Here is a 22,106-nt window from a genome sequence, read left to right as displayed (position 1 = left end):
GATAACTTCATAATCTGAAAAAGCAATATGATTTTGTAGGTACTTTCCCATTTCAGGACATTTAAATGGAAATGTTCAAGAGTTCTTAGTGTTTTGTTTTTATTGAAAAAGCCTCAGAATTGTAACGGTGTGAAATTTTGCAGGAAACCATCCTACATAAAATTACAGTAATTTCTCCAGTCCAGAAGGTTCAGTCCTGTGCGTGAGCTCCCAGCTCTTTCCAGGAGCACCTGCTTAGCATGTGAGGGTGGCTTCACGAGCGGCCCTAGGTGTGGGAAGCGGGGGCGGCGGCCCACAAGGCCTTGGCCTTGGGATCCCGGGGTCGCTCCGCGCTCCAACTGCGGTCCCCTTGGCGCTTCCGCTCACGGGCCTTGTCACGGTGCCGATCCCACTCGTGGCCTCGGTCCCAGTCCCGCTCACGGCCCCTGGACCGGCTGCATTCCCACTCCCAGGGCTTCCCATGCTCCCGCTCGCGCCGCCGGTCCTCGAGGTCCTGGACCAGCAGGCTCTCAGCCGGAGGGGCCTCGGGCTCCTCCGGGGCCTTGTCCCGGGCCCGCCCCTCGAAGCTTGGGCCTCTGTCCTCGTGGCCCCTGCCCTCGCGGAATTCGGCCTCGGTGCTGGGGCCCGGGGCCGGCGGCTCCTGCGGCAACGGTCCAGGCTTGTGCGGCGGCGGCGACGTGAGCGCATCCGACACGGGGAAGTGGGCCGTGGAGGCCCCGACAGTGGCCCTCTGCTGCCTGAGCGCCTCCTCTTGCACCTCCACCTGCCTCTTCTGCTCTTCGATCTCCTTGTTGAGCTCCTCTATCATCTGCTGCTGCTCGGCCAAGGAGGGGGCCGGCAGGCCAGGCCCCCCGTGTGCCGCCGCACACATTCTGCCGGGCAGGTCCTCGACCCTTACTTTGGCTTCTTCTAGGATTGTCTCGTCCTCTGGGTCATAGGCCACCTCCTCCCTCTCAGCTGCCGCCGCAGCCTTCTCCGTGTCCTGGTGTCTCCGGTGATCTCCGAGCTGAGTGTCGAAGGCTCTCTCAGGACAATACTCTTCCTCGGGGTCATACGGCCTGCCGTATTCCTCCTCCTCCAGAGCTTTGTCTTCTGAGAACTGACCAAACTGCTGGACAATTGGGTCCAGCAGAAGCGCCGCCGGCAGCCCGCCGCCGGCTTTGGCTCTCGAGTCCTGGTGGGGGGCTGGGGCCGACTCGGCAGGCTCTTTGGTGGCGGGCTCAAATGCCTTCCTCTTCCCAAAGAGAGTCTGCAGGATATATTCTAGGGGCGAAGCTGTTTTTGAAGAGGCAGTGACAGAGGAAGTGGCCACTGCAACCGTCACTGACGCGGGTGATGCTGTGACAGTGTTCGAGGCTCCTGGTTTGAGCAAGGACAGTATCTGTAACACGGAAGATGAGGCCGGTGCACCCGGTGCTTCTGGAGGAGGGGGTGGGTGTGGGGGAGACCCCGGGGCTGTGGTGCTAACAGCCGCGTCCCCTGGGCACAGCGGGTACTTGGGGGACTTCTTCTCAGGAAGCAGGGCTGCTGGCACTCTGGGGTGGATGGGATCCATTTCTTCTTGGGTTTGGGGCCGGGGCCGCTTCTCCTCTGTCTTGTCTAATTTGTCCGCATTTGAAGGACGCTTTCGTTTTTGACAGATTACTAACCCCAGGATTATGTTCGGACGCGGGGACTCAAGACCTAAAAAACAAAACAGTTGTGCAAATTTTAGAATCGAATTGTAGCTTTTGTCCTTCAGGGGTAAGCTCTGGGTGTGAAGTGCAGCAGGGGGGATGGTTTCCAGAGGGAGGAGGAGGAAATTCTGTGGCAGAACAGAAGCAAGTGTTTGAAGACCTGCTGCAAAAGATGCAGACTGCACTGCGCACCTGCCCAGCCTGACGGGCCCACAAACCACAAAACCAAGGGCCCAATGCACACGCGCGTTCGCCCAGTGCTAAAATTATTACAGATTTTCAATTATACACGACGCTAGGGTAGAGACGTGCTGGAGGAGGTGGGGAAGGGCAGCACGCACACACTCCAGGCCGTTCACCTACTGGGAATGAAGCCTGTATGTACCAGGATGTTTTCTAAACAAACTCTTAGCTGTGCTCCTTTATTTTGCCTCTTGCTACAAATCAGGAAGGCAACGCCCCCTTTCGACTTTAACTTATGAGCTGCAATGTGTCAATTAAGCTAGTCATACGAAAATTAAAGGTTCAATTAAGGACCAATTCTACAACTCAATTATAATGATCAACAAAATTATACTGATCGATATAGCACACGCCATTCGATAAGTTCATTAGTCACTGGTGTCAAAATTACAATTGACGGGAAAAGGGAGCTGACCAAAATGCCTAAAACAAATGTTCTTGCAGGTTTAGAAAGACACTCAATGACCAGTAATTTATCAAAAGCTACCGAACGCTCAGGTCTCTGTCAACACAGGACATGCGGCTTAAAGCCCAAAGGTGTTCAGGAGAGGGGCGACAAAGGACACACCACCTGGAGAACATGCTGGGAATTTCAGAACATCGCACAGTTCTTCAAAAATAATTATTTCTTAAATTATTCGTCCCAACATTCTGGACTGTGGTGCACTGTACCAGGGATGCTACTGTTTCTGTACGGCTCCTCCACCCTCACACTAATAACAAATCCGGAATACCAACAGGGGAACAGAAAAGCCCAAGTCACAGATCAGTCAGTTAGGGAGAAATGATAAACATGGGACCAAAATTTTGTTTCAACAGCATATTTAAAATGAATCAAATTGTATAAACTCGATTTACACATAAATCACTACTGTGTAAATGATACTCATGCTATTTATTTTTTGTTTACTCACTAAAAAAGAAAAGCAGCACTGTTTTTCCTGTTCTTTGTGTGACTGTAAGTTGATCACAGATCAAATAGTTGCCTCTGGACACCCACTGTGTAGTTCTGAGCGCCTGTCACCCTTCCTAAATTCCAACAGAGATGGGTTGACATGCCGAGCACAGGGTGGCGGATGTCCCATCCCACCCGCAAGGAGGAGGAACACCAGGCCTGGCACAGTGAGCTGGGCTGGCCCAGCATCCGCATGGATCGGCGACGTACTGCCGGCCCCCCTCGCCACTGTGCTCAGCGCCTCGTTTCACAGGCTGACATTCAAGGGCTGAGGTGCCCATGAAGACACCCACTCGTGATCAGAGGAACGGCTGCCAGAATGTCCTCTGCCTGCCCTTCGGACGACAGTGGTGACTCAGGGGAATGAGGAGCCGGCAAAGGAGGGTGTGGAGGCAGGAAGGCCAGGCCGCTGCACTGGGCATGGCACCCAGATGGTTCTGCTCAGATGTGAAAAGATACTCTAGCAGGTTCGCTTTCTAATCAAAATGAATTCTTTTAACTTAAAATAGTAAATCTCTCACTCACTGTTACCAGCCACTTACTGGATAATTTACAGCTAACTGATATCCAGTCTGGGGCACAGTCAATAGCTCAACTGGCTCTTGTGGCCCTTCCTGGACCGACTGTCAATGACCCGGACCCAGAGCTGGCAGAACAGGTCCCCAGGCCGAGCCACAAGCTAGAGCCTTGGCCAGCTCGGCAGGCAGCAGCAGCAGAGGAGGAATGTGCTTGGCCACGTGCGCGGGGGTGGGGAGGGCTGGGGAGTCCTGGCCAGGGGCGTCCTCGCAGCAGCCCAGGGCCCTCGACTGTCCTCAGTGCACATGGGCTATGCTACCTCTGAAGAGCTAAACTTCTAAGGTGCCAACACTAGGGCCTGCGGCGTGAATCACGCTTCAGGTCAAAGATGCTGTCTGTGGAGGGTCAGCCACTGCGCTAAATCCAGGGAGACGGATGGGGTCCTGTCCTCGGGAGGTGTGCCAGCCGTTCAACTTGCAATGGCTTTACATGCTTCCTAACAAAAGTGATATATCCCAGACTCGGCGCAATTCTCTAGACTCTACCCTCTGTGGTCACAGGCATCACGGGGGAGGTTATGATTAAGTTACTTAACATTTACATTTCTTTCGAAAACAGTAAAACTCCCTGGAGACCAGCCTCTAACTAAGCAGCTAGTCATATTTTTAAATGCTTTCAGCTCTCAACTACTTCATCTACACACACCCGTAAGCAATCTAACAAAGCTCCAGAGTCCGAGGAGTGTTAGTTTTGAATTTCCCCACTAATCTTCCGCAGGATTTTACATTTAAATTGGGCTGTTTTTGAAGCAGTCAACTCTTATCTGCTTCACCTGTGCACGTTATGGCTGCATGGAGACTTGAAATGTAACTGGCACTGTGGAGGTGACTTACTCGTGGAAGAACAAGATTCACTGTGCTACTGGGGCCTCGGCAGTGACCGTTAGGGAGATGAGGGCAACGTCTGGCTCCACCCCGCTCCTCTCCCTCATGACAGGCGCCTGGCAAGGGCACGCTGGACACATTCGAAGGGCTACTACCACAGGGGTGGTGGCAGGGGCAGCTTTCCCCCGAAGGCCCCATTTTCTGCCTGGGGGCCCTGCGGGCACGCCCACTGTTGAGTGTGACGCCTAGAGAGGAAAGGGCGCCACCCCCCGAGAAGGCACAGCAGCAGTGAGCACGCCGGCTGCATGCAGGGACAGGGCTCCCGCCGGGGCCCGGGATGCCTCCCCGGCTCTGCACAGGGTCTCTGTCTCACGGTTACAAGCGGGGTGCTTACTTAACCGACCTCCCTTTGAGGGTAGTGGTGAGGCTTATGACTCATCAAGTAGATGAGAACTAGGTGGGGGGCCACTGAACTATCATTTCCAGACAAGGGGTACTGATCAGACTGAGCACCGGGGTGTCGGCACCCCTGCGCGACCCCCTCCAAATTGCGGGAGCAAACGTGTCCACAATGCCCCGTGTGGATTAAACAAGATTTCTTAGCTGCATGTAGGTCCCCAAGTCTTCACTGTGAAAGGGGCCGCCCCAGACCACCCGTGTAGAGAGAAAAGTGGACAAACCCAGGGACGAGGGACAGCTTAAGAAAGGTGTGTGTGGATTTCCTGAGCCAAGACCCAAACCAGGATCTGTGTCCAGGTGTGTCAGCAACAGGGCTGCGGGGGACCACAGCCTGACCACGAGCAGGCCGTGCAGGCCTCCCCGGCTCCGAACATGGGTTCAACACCTTGCGTCCTCGCCTGCTTCTCAAGTGTGAGCCATACTGTCAAAATCAACGGGGCTCCCAAGTCCAGAGACTGATGTGCCGAGTCAGGTACTCTCCACCCCCACAGACCTGCCCTCCTCTTCCCAGAGGCCCGCCCGCTGGCGGGCTGCCCAAAGTGGGAGGCTTGTGCCCCACGGAGGCCTTGGGATGGAGATGCGGCCGGGGCGGACCCTGTCTCCACGCTTACGGGCCCTGCAACCTCAGGCAGCGACAACCCTGGGCAGTGCGGGCGCTCCCCGCTGAGGGGCTGACGTGGGGGGTCAAGGGCGCTCCCATCAGGTTGCGGGGCCAGCGCTGCCGGGCAGCATGTGCTCAAGCCCGCTGCCTGCTCCATCGAGGGACACAGCAGCCCCTCGGACTGGACCTGTGCCGTCAAAGGATGCTGTGCAGAGAAAGGAGGAACACCCCCAGCCCACCTTCCCGACACTCACACACACACACAACACGCACGTGACGCACACACCACGAGCCTAGGACACATGGACGTCTGTACCCAGGGAGCGCCGAGTCACGAGACAAACGTGCGAAGCAGCTCAGGCAGGTAACGTGGCCTGGGGCCAAGGGAGTCTCACTGATGTGCAAGTGTAAAATATATATACTAAATTAAACAAGCTGAGATTTAGAAGCCCTCCGATTAAAAAATTAAGTCTTAAAAGTTTATGGTAAAATTTCCCACACAATTACGTTTGCAAAACCCCCCTTACTACTTTATTTTAATGAAACATTCATTCTCTATCGTGGGTGAAAACCTGCAGGCTTTGAGCAACACCTTCAGGAAGTGACAGCCTTGGGAATGCAGGCGGAGGAGTGACGTCCACTCCGCTGCTCATCAAGTGTGGTCACTCAGCAGACGAGGTGAGGGCCTTGCCCAGCCTTCCTTGTCCCCGTGTCACCCCGGAACACCCAGCGTGGGCCCCTCCCTCCGCCAGCCAGGCCCCAACCCAGCACTGCACCGGCTCCCGCCGCGGCTCCAACTGGGGGTCTCCTCAGTGGCCCCCACCCCCCTGCCTCCTCAGCACGCCGGACCTCATCCACCTCTGCCCCCTCAGGGTCTGTCTGTGGCCCTGAACCTGGCAGCCCCCTGCTCGTGTGACAAGGTGCACTGGGGTGGAGTGGGGCAAGACCCCACCGCAGGCTCTGCAGGTGGAGCTGTGAGAGGGCCTCCAACACGGGGGAAACAGGGCTTCGTCCCCTCCCAGGTCCCACTGCCACAGACGCACAGAGGGTGCGTGTCACAGGATCTACGCTCACACTAGGCCCCGCACAGGCTTCCGCCCTTGTGACTGACCGGAGGCTGCACACAGCTCCGTGTGTTGTGTCAGGGAACATGAGTCCCACGGTCATGGGGACCGAGCAGGACGCCGGGCCCAGCTTCAAGGCCGCTGGGCTGTGTAAGGGCCTGGCCATGGCAGGGGCGCTGGCTGCGGACACGGAGGCGCCGGGCGCGGGCGTAGCCACCGCCTGTAGAAGCAAGCGCTTCAAGAGTGCTGACTGCGGATTATCTTCAGCATCTTTTAGGCTTAGCCGTTTTGGGGGGCGCGACGGCCAAGGAGACACTCCCATTTAGGCATCTTTCTGCGAGACTTAAGTCCCGTCACCTTCTCAGGGTTAAGACGAGTTGGGTCCCCAGAGACCACGTCCCCCTTGGAATCACCCTTACTTAGCTCCCTTGACAAGCCTGAACTTTCTTTCCGGTCAGCCTGTATGTAAGTCATTCTTTAGAAGCAGCACTTTCTAAGGAATGAGTGAACAGAAAGTGGTCTGCCAAAGAGAAGAATTGGAGCAGCAGATTTCAAAGTGACTATTTCTAGAACTAGTTCCTGTCTCAACGCTATTTCTCGTTTCTCCTCAAACTGAAGGCCTGTAGCACAGAGGCTCGGCCTGACGCCTGCAAGAGGCAAGCCCGCAGGCCAGGCCCATGCCCCGGCCTCCCGGCACTGCCCAGCTCCTGCCGCCAACACCCTGCTCACACGAGGCGGGTGGGCTCCGGACGGGTTCGTCCCTCTTCACGGGACTTTTCTAAGACAATTCGCACCTTCCTCAGGGGACCTCTGGTGCCACCCTCCACTATCCGGGAAGCCCCACAGCTTGACGCTGCCTCACCCCTGCTGCCAAGTTCTGCTGCCAAAGGCCGGGTCTGAGTGAGGCATGCAGCTCGCTGTGACGGACTCCGTAGCGCATGGGGGGGACATGTGGGCCGAAGGCTAGGGCCTACCTGGTCCCTCAAAGGGCAGGAGCTTGGAGGGGATGGGGTCCGTGGCGCTCAGCGGGATCAGGTAGAGGTTCTTGACGTGTCTGCTGTTGTTTACCATGACGCCGAAGCGGCCGTGGCTGCTGAAATAGGAGTAGAGAGAGATATAGGCCACATCCTCCTTCTCTGTCGCAGGGTGGAAGCGGATCAGACACAGCTCCTGCAACAAACAGAGGGCGGGGAGCATTGACCCGCGGCCACTTGGGAAGGCAACCGCTTCACCTGGCACCTAAGCCCCCAAAGCAGGAGGGAAGCGAGGAGAGAAGAGACCAGCTCTGATTCTGACTGTCACAGCCCCGCTGCCCAACACATCAGGACAATGAGCTGGTGAAGAGGACACAGGCCCGAGTCTCAAGACTGCTGGGTTGGGTCTTGCTTTCAGAGGAACTGCTTTAAAACTACTTCGCCCCACTGTCCTCCACACAGAGCCCACCTCCTGGGGCTCTCGTACTAATGGGGTACTCTGTGTGCAGGGGCAGCCTGGGGCAGTGTCTGACACAGAGCTAAGTGACCACAAAGCGTGCGATGAGCTGCCCGCGGCTCCGAAATGGGAGGGCTGAACTAGACCAGGGTCGTAACCCTTCTGTGAGCCCAGTGAAAACAAGAGCCCCTCCCCCAAAGAGCACTGCACATGCAGACACACAGCTGCATCCGCAGCTCAGGGGTTCACAGACTCCAGCCCAGCCGCCTGCCCCGACATCTACTCTATCAGCTCAGAAAAGAAGGGACAGAGCATCCGTATTTCTAACTCCGAACTACACATGCGCTTTCACAAAGCTTCCACCGTCGTGCTGCTCAGACACCCCTTCACAGGTTAGCCAGCTATCAACTTAAACGTTCAGCTGCAAATATCTCATGAACTAGAGACGTTTCAGGTATTAACATGCCAGACGAGACGTCCCAGAGTGAGCCGTGTGTAAACAAACCCCTTCTTCCTTGGGTGCAGAGGTCAGACTGTGGGCAGGTAGGTACCTTAGACACTGAAGATCTGAGTTTGCCGACGTAATCCCAGACTGTCTTTGGGGCAATCCTTCCGCCGATGTGAATCGTGTTGGGCAGGACCTAAGTGAAATGAACTCTGATTAAATGGCCAGTGGAACCGTGGCGGTCACAGAGAGACCCTAAACTACCCGAGATTCACAACTAAGAAAACTGCAACTATCCCAAACAAAACGGCAATAACTGTGTCGAATGTTGCTTAGTTGACTAACATCCCGGATCATGAGTGACCAAACCCAAGGGTGGTAGGAGGATAAGCTTCTGCTAAATAGGATGACATTTAGCACAATCTTTTACTGTTGTCTTTTATGAACATACACACATGGTAAAGATCCAGGTATGTCTCAGAAGTGACTGAGCACTCGTTGTCAAGTCTGACATGCTAGTGCTGTTTTTGTTCATTTTGAAAAATAAGAGACCTTTCATGTGTGCCCCTCCACACCAAGGCAGGTCACATGTGTCTGGCCACACCTGCAGCGGGCACATGCACACCCAGGTTTGGTTTTGCACAAGCTCTAGCGGGACAGAGGGAGAAGGAAGACAAGCTTCAGCTTTTTCAGAAAAGATGGAGGGTCTGATTTCTCATTTGAATTTTCCCCACTGTCCAAACTGCATAACCTGCTGACTTGGCCCAGCAACCCCTATTTTGCCTGCAGAGGTGCTTGTGCGTCCAGACACTCAGCAGGAAGGTGGTCACACGCCTGACTCCAGTGTGGGCTCAGAGCGCCTGTGGAAAACGCGCGCACGCACACGCACACACACAATTCTCTCCCTCCTGCTCCTAACCTCACTGAGATAATCAAAACATCCAGAGACAGGATACGCCTTAGTGACAAACTTTGCTACACTCTGCATGTTCATAAATCCTTTCCAAATGGTGCTGAGTGTAGACAAAAAGAGGGTGGTATCTCCTTCTGGAGGGGACCGGGACTCTGAGATGCTGTAAAACAAAACCACAGAAAATACATGAATCTTTCTCTGTGCCCAAAGAATCCCCAACATTTATTTATTTATTTAACATGTTTATAAAAGCAAAGTGAATTCCTGCAAGTTTGGATAGCTTACTTTTTCAAATTAATTACCTTAATCATAATGATATAAACACATTCTGGTCAAAGAGATATACACTATTTAGGCAATAAACTGGATGGCTGTACATTCAAATTCCAGTTTTCAAGAACTATATTTCTAAGGTGATAATTAGTCATCCTAAAACTGAAGCTTTAAAGAACGCCTTTTTAAAATAGAAAACTGAGGAGAGTTGTATTTCTGGGTGGATTTCAGAGCCGAATGACTGAATCGCTCATTACTGCTCCTCTGTCCATCTGAAAGAAAGGCCACAGCTCGGCTGCTCAGACCACACACGGGGGCCGCACCTGATGCTCGGTGACGGCGGGACCGACAGGAGGTATCTGGGCTCGGGCGACGTGGATGGCTTGACCAGGATAGACTTAGGCACCGTCACGGAAGTCGGCACAGGCTTCGGGACGCCCTGTCGGGGTTCCGCTGGGTGGGCGCTGCCTGGGCGGGCTGCCGAGGGAGCCGTACCCGTGCTCGGCCCGCCTGGTGCAGTCCCGGGGTCTCGGCCAGACACCGTGACTGTGGTGAGCACTCTGCCGCCACCTGGGGCTGGGCAGGGGGCACCTTCCAGGGCAGAGGGCTCGGGGTGGCCATCCTCTGGAGGCACCGGGAGGGACTTTCCCTCCAAATGGGCATGAGCAGCGCTTTCCAGGTCTGGCTCCGAGGCGTTTTCAGGCAGGGTTTCTGCTGCCACATCATCGGCTGAGCTGAGAGCGGGCTCAGAGGCAGAGTTGTCATGCTCGGACTTTGAGTCCTCTTTCTTGGCAGAAGTTGACCACTTTCGTGTTTGCGGCACTGGCTCATCTTCCGACGATGGAACCTGACCTGGAGAACAGAAGGAAGGCCTTCGTGAGAAATCCCACACGTTCGAGAGCAAAGCCTGCCCACGGGTGGACGGACGATCACCGCTTTAAAATGACAACACTATAAAGGTAGGGGCTCACTTCCTAAGCTTGAAGAAATGATTCTAGCCTTTCCACTGTGTCACTTGCTTTGAATGCAGCTGTCCTGACAAGGGTCTCCACAGTCTCCCCCCAGATCTGCTCACCTGTGCAGATCTTACAATTCAGGTCAAAGAGGTGCGCCCGGTGCTGCGGGGTCGTGTCCTGCAGCACGCTGCCAGCAAGGTCAAGCAGGGGTGCTGCATTCCTCTCGGGGACCGCCCGCACCGATTCTTGCTGTTCCTAAAGCACAAGGAGGAGATCATTTCTTTTCCACTCCCTCTCCAAATTAGCAGTACCCATGGAAAAAACTTCTTACGTGACTGAGAAGCACTGAAAAAAGAGAAAAAGGACTACTGAATACAAGTACTTGAGAAGCAATACAACTACACACACTTGTGTCAGCTCAGTGTCTTGCCCAGTAATTCAGGCACCAAACAACGCCTGGAATGGGATCATCTTAGTTACTGGAAATCCTAAATGCTTACATCACAATCTGATACTGGCGTAGAATCTTCCATATTGGAAATACTTTCCTGTTTAACGGTAGGCTTCTTAGTCTCCTTATGCAATTTAGTTCTGGACTCCATCACGTAAGATGAAAAAGACATACAAACGTGAAGCCTTAGCCCTTCTTTCGCAAGGGGACTCTCATGCCAACAGGCTATTCATTCACTCCGGGGTGGGGGGGGTGCTGGTGTCAGGCTTCTGGCACCCGCAGCCGCCTCTCCCGTTGGCACTCACAGGCTTTGATGATCTCTCTTTCCACATGGGAAGCTCTTTGGAGACAAGTTCTTCTGGCTTCATTCTCACAAGTTTTGCCAACGAGATTTCTTCATGCAGAACACGACGGAAGAGCCCCTGTAAACAAACATCTCTCGTTCACTCGTTCAAAACCCTCTAAGATACTAGAGAGGATGTAGAGAAGGGCAGCAAGGCAAGCCCCTGCTCCGCGGCGTGACGAGGGCCCGGAGCGTCCCATCGATGCTCGGAGAACAAGGGCCCCGAGGTCAGGCAGCTCATCTCGAGAATCCCACCGAACTGACCCTGCTACAAAGACCACCTCATGGAAAACACAATCGACCGAAGAAGGTACAGTGTTAGGGACAAAGGTAGAAGAAAGCCCTTCTGCCAGGGGGTTAACAAGGTGAAATGGAAAGTCAGAGTACGTGCCCTGCTTCTAAACACAGGTAAGAGGTCAAGAGGCCTACCCAGACAGCGTGGGCCCCGGCAGGCACGCAGGCGTGCAGGAGGCAAGAACCTCAGCAGGTGAGCACCTGGCCCCACGGGAACAGCGTGCCACTCCCCCACGGCCGCAGGGGGACCCGGTGCCCTAACCCAGGCCGGGGCAGCCCCCACTCCTGACGGTGGGACACGCACCTGGTTCCTGCGGTCCCTGAGGTTGAACATGAGGCTGCGGTACTTGCTCTTGTACCGACTGTCTGTGGCTCGGAACAAGTTAAACATCTCCTCCTCGATGTGCAGTGCAATTTTTCCAACTTCATTTTGTGTCATGATTAAGTCATCGCTGTCAGTGACTCTAGATGGAATGAAAAAAGACCCACGGTAACTGCTGCACTGACATGCCATGCGGGATCTCAGCTCCCCAACCAGGCATGGAACCCCGGTGCCCCCTTCAGCGGAAGCATGGAGTCTTAACCACTGGGCCGCCAGAGAAGTCCCACATGTGACATTTTTCTTAAACAGCGGCGCCACTGTGAAACAACCACCCTTTACGTGGAAAACCTTCTACTTTAACAGGTAAGACACAAAGTGGAACAGCCCACCTTTTCCACAAGATCTCCTTCAAGGAGCGTCTTATGTTTAGCCGCATTTGACAACCTGGCTGTGACGAGGCGGGGCTCGCGGGGCCCAGGCGTCCCGGGGCTGGAGAGGCCAGGGGAAGCGAGGTGGTCCCAGGCTTCCTGACGGCGCCCACTGAAGCAGCGGAGCCGGGGAACTTTCTGGAAGCAGACATGGCAGCAACAGGTGCCAGCCTTGCCTGCTTGGCTGAGGGAGTGCTGCCCGAGGGGGAGGGGGCGGCCGAGAGCCACGGCCTCTTGGGGATTGTGCCCTTGAAACCCGGTGGCGACTTTCTGACGGCCGGTTTGGCTGCTGCCGTGTTTGCCAAAGGAGGGCACTTCTTCGGAAGGAGGTTCCTGGGCGAGGGCTGCTTGCCACCCCCAGAAGAGCCTGGAGGAGCCAAATTCTTCACCACCACCGCCACTGCCGCCTTGGCCTCGGCGCGTCTGTCCTTCACGGCTGCAAAGGAGAGGGGCCCGCTTAGTGAGGCAGGGGTGCAGGGGACCCCACACAGCATGTGCACCCGAAACCAGCAAAGCTAATAACCAGGCATCACTGTGAGACAGATTTAAAGAGCATTTTTAAAGTAACTGTTAAATTCAGAAAAGGGGTGTCAAAAGGGCTACCTGCAACATTTATGATAGTGAATATACTTTGTTTCAGAAAGGAATGCTTCATTATTAAAACTTTTACTTCAACCGATGAACCAGTAAGCTATCAAAGGCTTGATTTAAACCATTAGCTTAGCTTGGAACTCTAAGGGCAAATTTCGCTGTTATCAAGAAAGGTACAGATTTCAAAGACCACTCTCGTGGAGAGGCCCAGGGCAGTTTCTGGTCAACAGGAGCTGAGAAAATCCTTCCAGGGTGGATCAGACACTTCTCTTCGAAGGCACACCCAAGCCCCACCCCGGGGGCCCTTGGGGCACTGAAGGGCCAGCAGGAGCCCACCCTGGGGCGGGGCTTAGAGGTGCTCATCGTCCTCTTGGACAAATGTCAACCAGACAAGGTGACGTTAATAAAAGACAGAATGTTGGCAGAAAACTGCAACACGGGGGGAGACCAGTTATTTTTACACTAGGAGCCGGGTGGCAGGAATGCCACCTGCTGTCATTCACGTTCCCATTCGCGCCCCTCTAGCTCCAGCTCGCTATTGGGCAAGACAGTAGGTTAGCACTTTTAACCCAAACAAGGATTACAGCCAAAAGCTAAAATGAGAGTCTCTATGCCAGCACTTCGCATGGACTGATGACATTTAATCCTGTATCAGACCATCAGAATTACAGTCAGAGACAAGCAAGCAGGTTCATCCTAAGGCCAGTCCCTCAGTCTTAGGGGCGTGTGGCCCAGCAGAGGTACATGGGCAGCCGTGACTGAGAGCAGGGGCGTGTTCCCAGATGGCTCTGCTCAGGCCCACCGCCCAGAAAGTCTGGGACCCAGGGCAGAACGGGTTGGGAGGTGGGGGGCAGGCAGGTCCAGGGAGCAAGCCAGGAGAGCACAGGGACACCACCTAGGGCCACGTCACACAGGACCGATGGAAAAGCCACCTCCCCAGGCGCAGGCTTTTCTCAAACTACCCACAGCGCAGTGAGCCCCCAGATTCTAAACGGGACACTTCGAGATGCTCTAGCAGCCTTCCGATTTGACGCAGGGCTTGAAGACCCACCAATTCCAGTCAGCTGCCGGAGCTTCTTGCAACTGTCCTAGTGAAGCAGGGAGAAAATGTGAAGTCCTGGGAGAGAGGTGAGACCCTGTCTACAAATAAGGCCTGACCCCACAAGAGCCCCCCAAGGCATTCACAGCCTACACCCTGCGTGACCATCCTGGCGAAGGGCCAGAGCGCTGCTCCCAGGACTGCCTTCCTCCAGCACTCGTCAGGCCAGTTCAGCCACAGGTGTTAAGAGCCCGGGGACAGGGACCGCAAGATTTTTCCATTTCATAGTACAGGGGAAATTACTTAATTTTACAAAGTTTGCAACAGCGCTACACACATCCAAAACTTAGAACCGTGTTAGAAGTGCTTCACTGTCATCAAGCAACAGCCCTGACTGCAAATCTCCTATTTTCAACTCACAGAGCCCCCCCAACCTCATGTCCCCTTGTCCACGGTGTCCCAATCACTGGCCCCACGTGTGCCGGCACCCCCGGGCTCGGCTGTCCAGGCTTTCCCAAGACAACCCGCTCCCCGCTGGGCAGCCCGCTTGTGCTCTACATCCATCCTGCTGTCACCCATGTCCCGTCAGCAAGTCACAGCTAACTGTCTAACAATGTAGGTACTGGGAACATCATAGGAACTAAAGCTAAGAACTACGTTTCTACGTATATTATTTCATCAGCTCAAATCCATATTCCTAAGGCGCTACCAGACCTCAGTACATGGAAAGTTATCTTTACCAGCTCAGCCTTGGCTAACAGGGTCCACAGCACCTAATCTGGGGGAAGGGGGCTGCTAGAGCTTAGGTTAAATGAAATGGACAGAGGCCCCTCTTCTTGGGGGAAGGAACGAGAGCGGAGTGGGGCAGGACCCGGTGCCAGCTGTGACTGCCAGCAGGGGATGAAGGAACAAACCTGTCAGGATTAAAATCGAGTCCTAAACCCAGCTCAGTCACTGACTTTTTATAAACTTTGCTGAGATTATTTTAGTAGCACACTTTTAAGCAACTCTAAGAAGCTGGCCTAAGGTGCTTCCAGAATTCTCAATGAGGCGCCCATGATGGGGCCTCAATCAAATCTTATCATGTGACATTTACATTGTTTCAAGTGACAATTCCTGTTGACTTCGAAAACATTCACTCCCTAAAATCAACGCTTCTACAGGTCTAACCGGGGTTTTCTCTCGTTCAGGGAAAACAGAAGACAGGAGCTTATTTTTAGGGCACTCATAGTACAGGTGATTAAAGTGACCTGCTATCCAAGAGTGGTAACGGTAAATGAACGTCATCTATTTAAAAAGCAGGGGATGGCTTTCCTTAACCATTATGCTGCTCTTCTATACAATTAGCTGCGTCTGGCTTTTAAAAGTCAACTTTCATTATCCCTCACCCGCCTCTCAGAGCATATGTAAGTATAATTACGTAAATAAAAAGTTGGTAAGATGTGGAAACTGGTGGCCCTCAACAGCAAGTCAGCTCTATCCCTCCACTTCTTTGAGGAAAAATGCTCAAAACAGAAAACAGTTGCGTCTGGCCCCACCGTCAGCTGGATGTGGGTTAGCTGCTGCTGGAATGGCAGTGACACTGTGTAGTGCTCAAGTGTCTGACAGTGACAGAAGCATTACTTCTGAGTCGAGCTAAACTCAGATTTGCAAAATTCTTCATCCAAATTCCCTTTTAACTGTATTCTGTGTATACATTCACAGAAGAGCAAGGCGTAACCAACCAACCACGAAGCACCAGTTCTAGAACAGGAAAGCAGCACACCCCCACGGTAGAGTGGCTCCAGCAGTGGCAGGCCCCCAGTGCTGCCAGCTCGAGGCAGGGTGACCACCTGCCCATGTGCTGGACAGAGACGGCCTCGTGGGGGTGTACACCCAGTCTGGGCCATCCCGGGGGCTGCCTATGGGGAAAAGAGTGGCCCACGTTCCAGGCCAGGTGCTGTCTTGGGGAGCAGATACAGGAGGAAAGGCTGGCCGGTAGCCAAGCCACCGCCCCAGATGACGTCCTTTCTGCTGGCTCTGCCCATTGGTTTATACTGGAAAGGAGTTGTTTGTGGTGAAGCCCGGTAGGAACCAGGCAGGCTGGTGCGCTCAGGGACCGGCAACACTCTAATTGGCTAACTTCCCAATAAGCATGAAACTGGGGGCCTTGTCACATGGCAAGGTGGGCCGTCGTGTTATGGCATCGCAGGCCACTGGGTGGCACTGGTGGACCTTGGTGGGGACAGGAGGAAAGGGGAGTGGAAGTTGGGTTACTGGGAGCAGACAGTGCTGTGCAGCAGGAAGAGGAACCAGCGCCGGGCCAGAAGCCCAGTCGCAGGGCATTGCGCGGCCCCAGCCCAGTGACAGCTGAGTGACAGCCATTGCCGGGGCGGCCCCTCACAGGGACCAGTGAGAAACCCTGAGGGATGGTCACTGCTTTATACCTTTTGTCCTGTGCCAAAGAGGTGCCAATTTACCCTGAAAATCCCCAGATATGGGGCTTTGTCACACTGACACGGTAGGGGCTAGGGGAGACACTACTCAGAATGATTGGTTGTAAATGCCAAAGGAATCAAAGAGCTTCCCATGTGACCAGGCGCCAAGCAAGGCCACGTGGTGCAGGTCGGAGTGTCCCCTCCCCCCCCCCATTCCCACAGGGCCCCAGATCCACCCAGGCTCAGGGGTGAGGCCGAGGCAGCTACCGCCACAAGGACTGGGTCACGTTAAGGGGACCATCCAGGGCTCAGAGGACACAGTGGAGCAGCAGCAGGGGTTGGGGGGAGTGGGCTCTGCTCATTGTGACATCAGCTCTATTTTCAGCTTAGCCTGACACGTGTACGAGGACGTTTCTCATTTCAACTTTGTTTCTTGGCTGTCAAGACTTGTCCTAGTGTGAAAATTCAAGTAGCAAGAGAGAACCATTTTGCTTTTGTGCCTTTGCTTAAATATTCTGCACTGAATGATTCCTATACATGTAAAGTTATGCTCACACAGAAACAGAGAGAATCCCCACCAAAGACTCGGGAGGCCTGATCTCCATCTCTGGGGCCCTCGCACCAGCTGCTCTCTATCGCTAGGGGTCTGTATGTGGGTCCAAAGCCAAACTGCCATGATCTGGGGCTACACAAAGCTTGTCCAGACTGACTTTTTTCTTACTGATGTGCGGTATTTGAGCGACTTACACCTCAAGAGAGAGGTGCAGAGAAGTGGCCATGACAAGCTTGCAAAAAACCAAGTACACCTCTGGAGGCAAATGGACCCTTCCTTGTTTTGAGTTTCAGCTTTTGAAAACCAAAACCCAATTCATGTTGGACTGGTAATATATGAAAAAAATGGTCACATCATCCTTCAGCATGAACCACGAGAAGGAAACGGGGCCGAGGCTGTGTGTGAGGCAGGCGTTCCAATCTCCTGTCTACGCCAACTGGACTGGCGGGGACTGGCCACCAGACCTGAGACTCAGCTGGAAGTAGAGCTGCTGCTTTCCCTCACCTCCAAAACCCGCCAACAGGCACTTTCACTACTTTGACAAGGTTCAACTTTAACAGTTGTCTGTGCCTGCATCATCTGCTACTTCAAGCAACATGAGGGGGCCGGGGGTGTGTTAAGACTCTGGGGCTCATAGCCTGCGGCACCTGCTGACCACAGCGGGTTAAGCGGCCGTTACCTTTGTGCTGTCTTGTGGACGCCTCCAGGTGCACGGCAACGCCCCGACCTTCTTTGACAGAAATCAAAGTGGAAACCCTTCTTACCGATCTTCCAGGTTTACTTCATTAGCTTTCAGAAGGTGAGACTGACTACGTGCACGGTCATGTGCAACGCGCACAAAATCAAAAACATTACTTTACAGCTTCAAATACACCTGAGACTCCTCCACCGTGTGGGAGGCTTACTGCTGCACCTTCAGAAAGAACCCTTGGGACTCGATGCCACCTAAGGGACTCTGCCGCGGGACCGTCTGTGAGCAGTGCCATAGGAGATGCAGAGCCCCAGAGGCCACACGAAGGCCAAAGTGCAGGTGAGGTGAGCAGGACCAATCCTGCTAGAAACTTCTACCCACCCCCACCCCCGCTAAAGCACAAGAACTGAGGGCGGCAGCCAGGGTACATCTGAGGGTCTCTGTCAGAAAAAGTACATGTACATGCGAAACCACCCCTGCATTAATTTTCTGAACAGTTGGCTATTTTTTAAAAACCTGTAAAAAGTAAAACACTTAAAAATACGAGAGAATGTTGAATGATCAAGAAAACTCCAGCTATGTGGATAACTTTAGAAACAGCTGTCAAGGTAAATCCTTATCAGGACAAGTTTGGGTTCTCTCTCCAAATGGGGGGAGGAGAATGGTGAGATGTACAAGGCTGCTTTGTGCACACCCACATTGTTTTGCTACTAAAGATCTGGAAGAGACAGATAAAAACAGCTCATGGAGCTGATAAAAGATGCCTTTCCGACCGCTCCATTTCTTTACTTCCGGAAAGAACGAAAGACCGGGAAGCGTCCAGAGCTCCCCCCGGGTGATACATACATTTATACAACAGTGGCGGCCAGGGGGCAGCAGTCTTTTCTGGCTTTACTGCATTGTAATTGTGGTCGCTGGCCCAGGATGGCGTGCTGCTCTCACAGGTCAGCTCCTTAGCAAGGACCACGGCCATCTTCTTCACTGTGTTCTTCTTCTTCTCTGGAGACAGTCTCTTGTGCACAGAAGAGATTTTAATACCTGCCTGGATAATCAGTAAAGCCCCAATCATTAACGAGGTCAGAAATTAACCTTTGCTCATTTCACTCTGCAGTGAGGGTCACGACTCAATCAGCTCCTGGCCCATCCTAAGCCCAATACACTGCATCGGCTCGGCAGAGGCCTTGGCTACTCCCCCACAGCCAGCAGGCACGCATCAACATCCGAGCGATGAGAAGGTCCCTGACAGAATCATCCGCCATGCTAGCATCCTGATGAGGTGCTAGGCCACCAGCATAACCGAGGGGCCATGGAGTGAGGCAGTGAAGCAAGGTGGAGAGCACAGTGCGCTGGGGCCCCGTGTGAGAACACGCCCAAGCAACACGGACAGGCAGGAACTGCAGACACAACAGCACGTGGAGAAAGGACAGGCGTACAAACGACATCCCTGTACCTCACCAGGCCCTCAGTGCGGCACCCCCAGAACCCACTAGCCACCCGCTGCCTGTTTGTCAACTCCCCACACAGACTCCAACGGGGACCGCTCTCCTCCCAGCGGGGCTGGTGAGTGGGTGGAGAGATATTCCATGCAGCAGCCGGTTCCCACGTTTCTAGCAATTAATCCCTCAGCTAGAGGCGGAGAAGGAAAACATGAGAACACCTGCCTGATTGTAATTCTGACGAGAACACTGGTGGGCAAGGCGGAGGGCAGTGTGAAGGTGCCTGCATCCCGTCTGGGCCTGTGTGCCCTACACTCCACATCAACCCACCGACGCTGTAACCTCCAGGCACTTTTGGTCTCAACTACACAAATGGTTGGTCTCAGTCAACTTACCTGAACGCTACATTTCTGAAGAACGATGTTTTCTGGATTTGTCTTGGGTTTCTCTTTAGGTGGTTTCTTCTCGTTCCCTGCGCTCTGGAAGCGCTTGGTGGCTGTGGTGTGTTTCAGGATACGGTCGCTGCGGCAGTAGACAGAGGCGGGCTGCGCCACGCTCGAGGGCCTGGGGCCGATGCATCTGGCCGCACCAGGCGCCTCTACGACCTGCAGGATCACACACGGCTTCAGTGTACTCACCCACTTTGGTGGGTACAGCACTTTGTAACCTAACTATTTAGAGTACCGAGATTACTGCTTTTAATCATGTATGAAAAATTATGAATAAAAATGTACCTTTCTTTATCCAAAACACACAAATCTACCTCCCCTGAGTAAGGCACTCAAGTTCTTAACTGCCCATCATGCCACGCATGATAGGCAGAACTCTAAGGGGACCCCGGGACGCACGCTGCACACTTCTGAACACAATGGGATTTCACACCACAAGCAGGTTCCCTTATGGGGCAAATGGGCAGGGACTTTACCAACGAAATTAACATCCCAAGTGAGAGGATTCTGATTTAGTCCAAAGGGTCCAACGTCATCAACTGAAAACCTTAAAATGGAACTGAGCCTCCAGGAGAGAGAGGATTCCACTGCTGCCTCTGCTGAGAGGGCGCCCATACCTAGGCTCTGTGGGCAAGGTTGTGAAACGACATCTAGGACACCCAATTAAACGTGGGTCTCGACTCAGTTTGGAAGATGGCAGAAGTGTAAGACGCGGAGATCCCCTTCCTCCCCACAGATACATCAGAAATATATCTACACGTGGAACTGCTCCTATAGAACACCCACTGAACGCTGGCAGAAGACCTCAGACCTCCCAAAAGGCAAGAAACATGCCACGTACCTGGGTAGGGCAAAAGAAAAAAGAATAAACAGAGACAAAAGAAAAGGGACGGGACCTGCACCAGTGGGAGGGAGCTATGAAGGAGGAAAGGTTTCCACACCACAAGGAGCCCTTCGCTGGTGTAGATTGCGGGTGGCGAATGGGGGAAGCTTCGGAGCCATGGAGGAGAGCGCAGCCACAGGGGTGCGGAGGGAAAAGCAGAGAGATTCCCGCAGAGGATCGGTGCCCACCTGCACTCACCTGCCCGAGAGGCTCGTCTGCTCACCCGCCGGGGCGGGCGGGGGCTGGGAGCTGAGCCTAGGGCTTCAATGGGATCCCAGGGAGAGGACTGGGGTTGGCAGAGTGAACACAGCCTGAACGGGTGAGTGCACCACCGCTAGCCGGGAGGGTGTCCGGGAGAAGTCTGCAGCTGCCGAAGAGGCAAGAGACCATTGCTTTGGGGTGCGTGAGGAGAGGGGTTTAAGCACACCGTTTAAAGGAGCTCCAGAGATGGGCACAGAGCTGCCAAAGAGACAGGAGACTTTTTCTTGCCTCTTTGGTTCCTGGTGCAAGAGGAGAGGGGATTAAGCATGCCGCTTAAAGGAGCTCCAGAGAAGGGCGCGAGCCGGGGCTGTCGGCGCGGACACCAGAGATGAGCGTGGGAAGCTAGGGGTGCTGCTGCCGCCACCAAGAAGCCTGTGTGCGAGCACAGGTCACTCTCCACATCGCCCCTCCCGGGAGCCTGTGCAGCCCGCCACTGCCGGGGTCCCGGGATCCAGGGACAGCTTTCCCGGGAGAACGTGCGGCGCGCCTCAGGCCGGGGCAGTATCACGCCAGCCTCTGCCGCCGCAGGATCGTCGCGCGTCCGTGCCCCTCCCTCTCCCCGGCCTGTGCCAGAGCCCCCGAATCAGATGCTCCTTTAACCCCGTCCTGTCTGAGTGAAGAGCAGAGACCCTCGGGCGACCTACGTGCAGAAGCGGGGCCAACTCCAAAGCTGAACCCCAGGAGCTGTGTGAACAAAGAGGAAAGGGGGAGGTCTCTCCCAGCAGCCTCAGAAGCAGCAGATTAAAGCTCCACAATCAACCTGATGTGCCCTGCATTGGTGGAATACCTGAATAGACAGCGAAATATCCCAAGCTGAGGAGGTGGACTTTGGGAGCAAGATATACTATTATTTCCGCCCCTTTATTTTCTTTTTGGGAGTGTGTATGTGTGTGCTGCTGTGTGAGATTTTGTCTGTATAGCTTTCCTTTCACCATTTGTCCTAAGGTTAGACTGACCCATTTTTTTGTTTTTTTTAATAAAATTTTTCTTCTTAATAATTATTTTTTATTTTAATAATTATATTTTATCCTACTTAATTTTGTCTTCTTCCTTTGTTTCTTTGTTCCTTTCTTCCCTCCTTCTTCCTTTCTTCCTCTTTTCCTTCCGCCCTTCCTTTCTCCCTCCCTTCCTTACTTCCTCCCTTCTTCCCTCCCTTTGCTCCATTCTTTCCTCCCTTCCTTCCTTCCTCCCTCCCTCCCTTCCTTCCTTCCTCCCTTTCCTCCTCTCTTCCTTCCTTCCTTGCCTTCTTCTGTCCTTCATTTCTTCCTTCCTTCCCTCCTTCCTTCCTTTCCTTTCCTTTCTATTTTTTCTCCCTTTTATTCTGAGCTGTGTGGATTAAAGGCTCTTGCCTCTCCAGCCAGGCATCAGGGCTGTGTCTCTGAGGTGGGAGAAACAACCTCGGGACACTGGTCCACAAGAGACCTCCCAGCTCCATGCAATATCATCAAATGGCGAAAATCTCCCAGAGATCTCCATCTCAACACCAAGACCCAGCTTCACTCAACAGCCAGCAAGCTACAGTGCTAGACACC

General features: G+C 53.8%; 1 protein-coding gene across 1 annotated transcript in view; it reads right to left on the bottom strand.

Moving 5' to 3' along the window:
- Positions 1 to 265: 265 nt before the first annotated feature.
- The window catches only part of LOC131764149 (death-inducer obliterator 1-like), a 29,620-nt gene continuing 7,779 nt past the window's right edge, over positions 266 to 22,106 (bottom strand). Inside the window, exons 2-13 of the mRNA XM_067043198.1 lie at positions 19,377 to 19,586; positions 18,392 to 18,587; positions 12,216 to 12,690; positions 11,809 to 11,968; positions 11,175 to 11,289; positions 10,917 to 11,023; positions 10,536 to 10,671; positions 9,784 to 10,312; positions 9,194 to 9,347; positions 8,381 to 8,470; positions 7,373 to 7,568; positions 266 to 1,683 (exon numbers count right to left, since the gene is read on the bottom strand). Of these exons, the coding sequence (XP_066899299.1) occupies positions 266 to 1,683; positions 7,373 to 7,568; positions 8,381 to 8,470; positions 9,194 to 9,347; positions 9,784 to 10,312; positions 10,536 to 10,671; positions 10,917 to 11,023; positions 11,175 to 11,289; positions 11,809 to 11,968; positions 12,216 to 12,690; positions 18,392 to 18,587; positions 19,377 to 19,586 (3,786 nt within the window). The remainder of the gene's footprint in view (positions 1,684 to 7,372; positions 7,569 to 8,380; positions 8,471 to 9,193; positions 9,348 to 9,783; positions 10,313 to 10,535; positions 10,672 to 10,916; positions 11,024 to 11,174; positions 11,290 to 11,808; positions 11,969 to 12,215; positions 12,691 to 18,391; positions 18,588 to 19,376; positions 19,587 to 22,106) is intronic.

This window comes from Kogia breviceps, chromosome 10, assembly GCF_026419965.1.
Source record: "Kogia breviceps isolate mKogBre1 chromosome 10, mKogBre1 haplotype 1, whole genome shotgun sequence".
Classification (NCBI taxonomy): Eukaryota; Metazoa; Chordata; class Mammalia; order Artiodactyla; family Physeteridae; genus Kogia; species Kogia breviceps.
The sequence above is the reverse complement of the archived record's forward strand: the minus strand, read 5'-3'. Positions and strand labels throughout refer to the sequence as shown.